Below are 9,404 nucleotides of genomic sequence, written 5' to 3' on the forward strand. Positions count from 1 at the left end.
ATGTGAGAATGATGTTCATTGACTACAGCGCAGCGTTCAACACCATAGCGCCCTCCAAACGCATCACTAAGCTAAGGACCCTGGGACTGAACACTTCCCTCCGAAACTGGATCCTGAACTTCCTGACGGGTCGCCCCCAGGTGGTTGTGGTTGGCAACAACATCTCCGCTACGCTGACCATCAACACGGGGCTCCTCAGGGGTGCTTGCTTAGTTCCCTCCTGTACTCCCTGTTTACCCACGACTCTGTGTCCGCCACCATCATTAAGTTTACTGACGACACAACGGTGGCAGGCCTGATCACTGACGATGATGAGACAGCCTATAGGGAGGAGTTCAGAGACCTGGCAGTGTGGTGCCAGGACAACAACCTCTCCCTCAATGTCAGCAAGACAAAGGAGCTGATCGTGGACTACAGGAAACGGAGTGCAGACCACGTCCCCATTCACATTAACGGAGCTGTAGTGGAGAGGGTCAAGAGCTTCCTCTGTGTCCACATCACTAAGGATCTATCATGGTCCACACACACCAACACAGTCATGAAGAGGGCACAACAATGCCTATTCCCCCTCAGGATGCTGAAAAGATTTAGCATGGGCCCTCAGAATCTCAAAAAGTTATACAGCTGAACCATGAGAGCATCTTGACTGGCTGCATCCCCGCCTGGTATGGCAACTGCTTGGCATCCAACCGTAAGGCGCTACAGAGGGTACTGGAATAGGGAGAGATTGAATATGCCCATTAACACTCCAGCCAGCTGGTCTGCACATCCTCTGAGGTCCAGGCTTGGGATGCTGCACGGCCGAGCTCCCTGCCAACCAGGCTCTCTATACCAGGCGGTGTCAGAGGAAGGCCCTAAAAATGGTCAGATCCCAGCCATCCAAGTCATAGACTGTTCTCTCTGCTACCGCATGGCAATTGCAAACAGGACCCTGAACAACTTCTACCCTCAAGCCATAAGCCTGCTAAATATACTGAACAAAAATATAAATGCAACATGCAACAATTTTAAAGATTTTGCTGAATTACAGTTCATATAAAGAAATCAGTCAATTTAAATAAATTAATGAGGCCCTAATCTATGGATTTCACATGACTGGGCAGGGGTCCAGCCAATCAGAAGGAGTTTTCCCCCACAAAAGGGCCTTATTACAGACAGAAATACTCCTCCGCACCCCCCTCCATGCTATCCCACAGGTGAAGAAGCTGGATATGGAGATCCTGGGCTGGCGTGGTTACACGTGGTCTGCGGTTGTGAGGCTGGTCGGACGTACTGTCAAATTGTCTAAAACGACATTGGAGGCGGGAACATAAATTAACATGACATTTTATGGCAACAGCTCTGGTACAGAGGTAGCTATTTTCTGTTTTTCTGGGCCCGTAAGTAAGCATGTCACTGTTAGTCTACACCTGTCATTTATGAAGCATGTGACTATAATACAATTTGATTTGATTAGACGTGATCAGTTGCAAAGATAGTAGGCATTCCCTCTTTCCATTTCTATGCGTAAGGACTACAGTACTAAGGAGTGGTTCCTACTAACTGTATACTATGTCACCTGAAGTTCAATGACAATGCCATTATTTACCTGTATTACCCTAGCAGCGTTGGCCATTTCACAGCTACACACCCCTCAGTCATCTGCGTCTTTTGTCTGGGCCAAGCCGCTCGCTGATTGATCATGTAGTTAAGCCTATTGTGCTAGTTTCCAAAATAAACATGAAACTTTAGTTTTTTGTTCTGCCGTGCTGTTGAAGAGCTTTGATAGGGTTTTGTTATGTACTGTAGAGGATTTATGATAAGATAGCACATGATGGATCTGTAGCCATTTTGATTTGCCTATATTGATTGTGCTCAGCTTTTATGCATTCAGCTGACTGTTTTGTTGTGTACTGTCTAAGGATGTGTTAGAGAAATGTCCTGACTTGGCCAAACTATTAACATCCATTTGTATGTTGTGTCTGTGTGTACGTGCTTGTGTGTGCGTGTGCGTGTGTGTGTGCTCGCGCGCGTGTGTGTGTGTGTGTTCAGCTTCTGATCCCCTCCTGAAGGTGAGAAGTAAACTGAAGAAGCACATCAACTCCAGACAGAACCCTCTCCAACGCAAGACCAGCGCCCCGCTCACAGTCAAGCCCAGAATGCCGGATACTCTGGGTACTCCTGCGTTGTTGTGTCCACTGTCTATCAAAAAAGCCTCTCATGTTATGTTCTCTTAGTGTTCCTCCTTCCTGATGCTGTACATCCCCAGCCGTTTTGCCCCAGCCTAGCACTAACATACCTGGGTTGTATTCATTAATGAGCACAGCGGAAAAAGTAACAAGCGTTTCTTATTGGCCAAGTTCAGGTACACACACAGTTCAATGTATTATCCTGATTGGCTGTCCCTCTCTTCCGTCCTGCAGACTCCTCCCCCAGCAGTACATGTAGCACTCCAGTGTCTGGGTGCAGCTCGCCCAATGACAGCCTTCTCTCGGACAGCCCACTTACTACCGGACTAACCCACGTGGTGAGCCCCTCTCATTCCCCCTCTCCTCCCACCCCTTCTCTCCTCCCACCCCCTTCTCTCCTCCCACCCCCTCTCTCCTCCCACCACACTATACTCCTCCCACCCCCTCTCTCCTCCCACCACACTATACTCATCCCACCTTCTCTCTCCTCCCACCCCCTATACTCCTCCCACCACACTATACTCCTCTCACCCCCTCTCTCCTCTCACCCCCTCTCTCCTCCCACCCCAATATACTCCTCCCACCCCCTCTCTCCTCCCACCCCCTCTCTCCTCCCACCACACTATACTCCTCCCACCCCCTCTCTCCTCCCACACCCCTCTCTCCTCCCACCACAATATACTCCTCCCACCCCCTCTCTCCTCCCACCCCCCTCTCTCTTCCCACCACACTATACTCCTCCCACCCCTCTCTCCTCCCACCCCTCTCTCCTCCCACCCCCTCTCTCCTCCCACCCTCTCTCCTCCCACCCCCTCTCTCCTCCCACCCCCTCTCTCCTCCCACCCTCTCTCCTCCCATCCCCTCTCTCCTCCCACCCCCTCTCTCCTCCCACCCCCTCTCCTCCCATCCCCTCTCTCCTCCCACCCCCTCTCTCCTCCCACCCCCTCTCTCCTCCCACCCTCTCTCCTCCCATCCCCTCTCTCCTCCCACCCCCTCTCTCCTCCCACCCCCTCTCCTCCCACCCCCTCTCTCCTCCCATCCCCTCTCTCCTCCCATCCCCTCTCTCCTCCCACCCCCCTCTCTCCTCTCACCCCCTCTCTCCTCCCACCCCCTCTCTCCTCCCATCCCCTCTCTCCTCCCACCCCCTCTCTCCTCCCACCCCCTCTCTCCTCCCATCCCCTCTCTCCTCCCACCCCCTCTCTCCTCCCACCCCCTCTCTCCTCCCATCCCCTCTCTCCTCCCACCCCCTCTCTCCTCCCACCCCCTCTCTCCTCCCACCCCCTCTCTCCTCCCACCCCCCTCTCTCTTCCCACCACACTATACTCCTCCCACCCCCTCTCTCCTCCCACCCCCTCTCTCCTCCCACCCCCCTCTCTCTTCCCACCACACTATACTCCTCCCACCCCTCTCTCCTCCCACCCCCTCTCTCCTCCCACCCTCTCTCCTCCCACCCCCTCTCTCCTCCCACCCCCTCTCTCCTCCCACCCTCTCTCCTCCCATCCCCTCTCTCCTCCCACCCCCTCTCTCCTCCCACCCCCTCTCCTCCCATCCCCTCTCTCCTCCCACCCCCTCTCTCCTCCCATCCCCTCTCTCCTCCCACCCCCTCTCTCCTCCCACCCCCTCTCTCCTCCCACCCCTCTCTCCTCCCACCCCCTCTCTCCTCCCACCCCCTCTCTCCTCCCACCCCCTCTCTCCTCCCACCCTCTCTCCTCCCATCCCCTCTCTCCTCCCACCCCCTCTCTCCTCCCACCCCCTCTCCTCCCATCCCCTCTCTCCTCCCACCCCCTCTCTCCTCCCACCCCGTCTCTCCTCCCATCCCCTCTCTCCTCCCACCCCCTCTCTCCTCCCACCCCCTCTCTCCTCCCACCCCCTCTCCTCCCACCCCCTCTCTCCTCCCACCCCCTCTCTCCTCCCACCCCCTCTCTCCTCCCACCCCTCTCTCCTCCCACCCCCTCTCCTCCCACCCCTCTCTCCTCCCACCCCCTCTCTCCTCCCACCCTCTCTCCTCCCATCCCCTCTCCCCCTCTCTCGCTCTGTGTATAGTATATGTGTATAGTATATGTGTATAGTATATGTGTAAGCACAGTGCCTTGAGAAAGTATTTGACTTTGACTTTTCCACGTTTTGTTGTGTTACAAAGTGGGATAAAAATGGATTTCATTGTAGTTTTTTGTTAGGACCTACACAAAATACTCTGTCATGTCGAAGTGGAAGAAGAATTCAAACATTTTTGGGGGGAATTAATGGAAAATAAAACACTACTATATTTGTATTAGATTATAAGTGTTCAATCCCCTGAGTCAATACATGTTAGAATCCCCTTTGGCATTGATTACAGCTGTGAGTCTTTCTGGGTAATTCTGAGATTTGCAAACCTGGATTGTACAATATATTTTTTTAATTCTCAAGCTCTGTCAAGTTGGTCTTTGATTATTGCTAGACAACCATTTTCAAGTCTTGCCATAGATTTTAAAGCCGAGTTAAGTCAAAACTGTAACTAGGCATCATTCAATGTCGTCTTGGTAAGAAAATCCAGTGTATATTTGGCCTAATGTTTTAGGTTATTGTCCTGTTGAAAGGTGGATTTGTCTTCCAGTGTCAGCAGACTGAACCAGGTTTTCCTGTAGGACTTTACCTGTGTTTAGCTCGATTGCTTTTTTTTTTATCCTAAAAAATTCCTCAGTCCTGAACGATTGCAAGCATCAGTACCCATAATATGATGCAGCCACCACCATGCTTGAAAATATGAAAAGTGGTACTCAGTGATTTGTTGTGTTGGATTTGCCCCAACATAATGCTTTGTATTCAGAACAAACAGTTCATTTCTTTGCACATTACTTTGCTGCTACAACAGCCTCCACTCTCCTGGGAAGGCTTTCCACTAGATGTTGGAACATTGCTGCTACAACAGCCTCCACTCTCCTGGGAAGGCTTTCCACTAGATGTTGGAACATTGCTGCTACAACAGCCTCCACTCTCCTGGGAAGGCTTTCCACTAGATGTTGGAACATTGCTGCTACAACAGCCTCCACTCTCCTGGGAAGGCTTTCCACTAGATGTTGGAACATTGCTGCTACAACAGCCTCCACTCTCCTGGGAAGGCTTTCCACTAGATGTTGGAACATTGCTGCTACAACAGCCTCCACTCTCCTGGGAAGGCTTTCCACTAGATGTTGGAACATTGCTGCTATAACAGCCTCCACTCTCCTGAGAAGGCTTTCCACTAGATGTTGGAACATTGCTGCAGGGACTTCCGTTCTGCCACAAGAGCATTAGTGAGGTTGGGCCTTGATTTAAGGCGATTAGGCCTGGCTCGCAGTCGGCGTTCCAATTCATCCCGAAGGTGATCGATGGGGTTGAGGTCAGGGCTCTGTGCAGGCCAGTCAAGTTCTTCCACACCGATCTCAACAAACCATTTCTGTATGGACCTCACTTTGTGCACGGGGGCATTGTCATGCTGAAACAGGAAAGGGCCTTCCCCAAACGTTTGCCATACATTTGGAAGCACAGAATCATCTACAATGTCATTTTATGCTGTAGCGTTAAGATTTCCCTTCATTGGAGCTCAGGGGCGTAGCCCGAACCATGAAAAACAGCCCCAGACCATTATTCCTCCTCCACCAAACTTTACAGTTGGCACTATGCGTTGGGGCAGGTAACGTTTTCCTGCATCCCCTGGGCAATTATTTTCCATGGAGGGCCACATTAGAATATATTTTTGCCATCGCAGGCCAGAATCATATTACAGGATGATACATCATGTGTATGACAGATATATCTACTGTAAATCACATCCAGATATATCTACTGTAAATCACATCCAGATATATCTACTGTAAATCACATCCAGATATGCTACTTATTTTACTTTTTCAACATTAGCAGAAATAAACCACATTCATGTTCTCCTTTTTGTGGGTATTTTCATTATTAAACAGGCAATAAACTACACGCAGGGAAAGTACACTGTGCATTCAGCACCACGGACATAACTCTTGTTAACAGGTATGCACAAAAACACAAGAAAGAGAGAGAGCTCAACATTACATTTAAACTACTCAATCAGTATGAGGAGTGAAGTCTCTGATGGGCATTGACTAGAGCAGTGAAGTCAGGTATAGTTTCTGACGTCGCTATGCGCAGGATTGCTGAGAGGTGAGAGTCAGTAAGAGATGATCTGTGTCTTGACTTTCATCACTGAAAATGTCTGTTCACATACATAGGTTGACCCGAACAGTACAAACTTCTTCTGAGCATGACTCCTAATCTTTGGAAAGTTTTGTTCATCGAGAGATGCATAGAACCTCGTCAGTGACATTGTTTTGAATAGTTCTCCAATCACTGCATCAGACTGAAGATCGATAATCTCAAGTTGCAGGTCAGTGGGAGAGTTATCCACATTGAAGGTGAAAGGAGAGGAAACCAACACCATGTCATTTTCCTCAAAACAACGAGAAAACTCACCATTCAAAGCACGCAGCAGTGATGTATACTTCTCCCGCTGGTCATCTGATAGGGAACAGACTAGTAGTGTCGGAAGTTGGGTGAGATTGTTGGCTTCTACTTGGCGGGTCAGGAGGAGTAATTTTCCCTTGAAGGCTTTGACCAGGCTGTACATCTGACGTGCAAAAAGGCCCTTCCCTTGTAGTTTGGAATTCAGTTCATTCATGAGGGCCATGATGTCCACGGTGAAGGCAAAATCTGCAAACTATTCTTTATCTTGCAGTTGAGGGAAATCAACATATTTTCCTTTCATTTGCAAAAACTCATCAATCTCCGACTTCAGGTCCCACACCTTTTTAAGCTCCTTCCCGAAACACAGCCATCTTACATTTGTGTGGTAGGGGAGATCTGCATGGCCCGACTCTGTCTCTTCCAACAGTGAGACAAACTGCCTGTGGTTTAAAGATTTTGCTCTTATGAAGTTTCCCACTTTAGTGACTGTATCCACAACAGGCTCATTTTCAGAACACGTTTGCAGAGCACCACCTGATGAATAATGCAGTGCAGGAAAATCATTTTCTGATCTGGGTTCAGCTACTTAATCTCGCATCCTTTTCAAAAGGCCAATGTTTTTTCCTGTCAAGTTTGGGCACCCATCAGTGGTCACGCTGGATATATTTTTTAACTCAGTCCCAGCTTTGCCACACACTTATTAACCTCCTTCAATAAATATTTCCCTGTGGTTGTGCTCTTCATTGAATGCACTGAAGCAAGCTCCTCTGTAATTTCAACGTCTGGGGTTATGCCTGGTAAGAATATCAAGAACGGTGCCGTGTCACCTGCATAACTGCTCTCATCCAGGGCCAAGGAGAAATAGGTGAAATCCTTTACCTTGTCTTTCAACTGTTGTTCCATATTCTCTGCAATGTCCTCAACACGCCGTGTCACTGTTCGTCTAGACAGGGAAACATTTTCAAACAGCTCTTCCTTCTCAGGGCAAAGTATTGCTGCAGAGTCAATTAAAAACACTTTAATGAATTCGCCCTCAGCGAATGGTTTGCTATGTCTAGCAATTTTGTGGGACAGTACATAGCTAGCTCTCGCAATTCCATCATTTGCTGAATGCAGTTTTGTGAAAAGTCCTTGTTGCTTTTGCAACTGAGAAAGCCACTCTTTAGAGTGGATGCTTCGTCTGGAAGTGTCGGGACAAGTTGTAGTTTTTCAAGACAGCGATGCTCTCTTTGCACACAAAGCACACAGCTTTCCCTGATACCTCAATAAAGAAATATTTCGATGTCCACTCTTGCTGGGACACCCTACATTCATTGTCTATTTTCCTTTTCTTTGAAATCTTTGAAAAACTATTTTTTGCGCAATTTCTATCTAGCTACTATTTGTAACTGTGACATGTGTGTATCTCAAATTCTTTATGTGATCTGAGCATGATTCCGCGGGCCATACTGAATCGGGTCGCACACAGCCCCCGGGCTGGCCTTTACCCTGGTCACGTCCCATCGCTGCAGCTCCCGTACGGACTCGGGACAGGTGAAGGTCGGGAGCCATGCTTCCTCTGAAACACGACTCCGCCAAGCCGCACTGTTTTTTGACACTGCTCGCTTAACCCGGAAACCGGCTGCACCAATGTGTTAGAGGAAACACCGTACACCTGGCGACTGAAGTCAGCGTGCCACCACAAGGAGTTGCAAGAGCGCGATGGGACAAGGACATCCAAGCCGGCCAAACCCTCCCCTAACCCTGACGACGCTGGGCCAATTGTGCGCCGCCTCATGGGTCTCCCAGTCGCGGCTGGCTGCGACACAGCCTGGGATCAAACCCAGATCTGTAGTGATGCCTCTAGCACTGTGATACAGTGACTTAGACCGCTGCACCACTCGGGAGGCCCTCATCCACCAAACTTTACAGTTGCTACTATGCATTCGCCAAACTCAGATTCGTCCGTCGTACTGCCAGATGGTGAAGCATGATTCGTCACTCCAGAGAATGTGTTTCCACTGCTCCACAACCCAATGGTGGCGAGCTTTACACCACTCCAGCCGACACTTGGCATTGCACATGGTGATCTTAGGCTTGTGGAACCCATTTCATGAAGCTCCCAATGAACAGTTATTTTGCTGACGTTGCTCCCAGAGGCAGTTTGGAACTCGATAGTGAGTGTTGCAACCGAGGACAGACGATTTGGAGGTTGCATGGCTGTGTGCTCTATGTTATACACCTGTCAGCAACGGGTGTGGCTGAAATAGCTGAATCCACTAATTCGAAGGGGTATCCACATACTTTTGTATATAGTATATGTTTTAATTGAATAAGGGCTGATTGAATAACATGGCAGTGGTGTACAGTTGTCCATCTCTCTTTCTCTCTCTCTCTCTCTCTCTTCAACAGGCCTGTTTAAAACATTTGGCCACCTGGCTGTACTGTACCATGAATATTAGATTAGTGTTCAACTGACGTGTCCTTTTCAGTTTCCCAAGAATATTTTTCACCACTCAGATTTCAGCAAACTGATGCTTTTTTTCTGCTCTTACACTTATACTAAAGGAATGAAACAGTCAATCTATTCTAACAGACATTGAAACCTTGAGGACTGAACTTTGATACCCCAGCAGTTAGTAATTGAGTGCACACTACCTACAGTAATTGAATCAAGTTTAAATGACTATTGTTGTTTGAGTTAACTCTACTCAATTTATTTAGTGTGTTTAGCAGTTATGTTTGAATGTTTTGTGTTTTCCGGACCAGGTCTACCTGCCCATGGAGAGACACAGTGCTGCC

The 9,404-nt window shown here is 49.0% G+C and overlaps 1 protein-coding gene across 4 annotated transcripts in view; it reads left to right on the top strand.

The window, feature by feature from the left end:
• The window catches only part of LOC139536233 (histone deacetylase 7-like), an 88,642-nt gene that overhangs the window by 49,126 nt on the left and 30,112 nt on the right, over positions 1 to 9,404 (top strand). For all 4 annotated transcript variants that reach the window (XM_071336570.1, XM_071336569.1, XM_071336572.1 and 1 more), the window contains 3 exons: positions 2,032 to 2,154; positions 2,403 to 2,506; positions 9,372 to 9,404. The exon at positions 9,372 to 9,404 is cut by the window's right edge and continues 67 nt beyond it. In XM_071336570.1, coding sequence (XP_071192671.1) covers positions 2,032 to 2,154; positions 2,403 to 2,506; positions 9,372 to 9,404 — 260 coding nt within the window. The remainder of the gene's footprint in view (positions 1 to 2,031; positions 2,155 to 2,402; positions 2,507 to 9,371) is intronic.

This window comes from Salvelinus alpinus, chromosome 12 (assembly GCF_045679555.1).
Source record: "Salvelinus alpinus chromosome 12, SLU_Salpinus.1, whole genome shotgun sequence".
Lineage (NCBI taxonomy): Eukaryota > Metazoa > Chordata > Actinopteri > Salmoniformes > Salmonidae > Salvelinus > Salvelinus alpinus.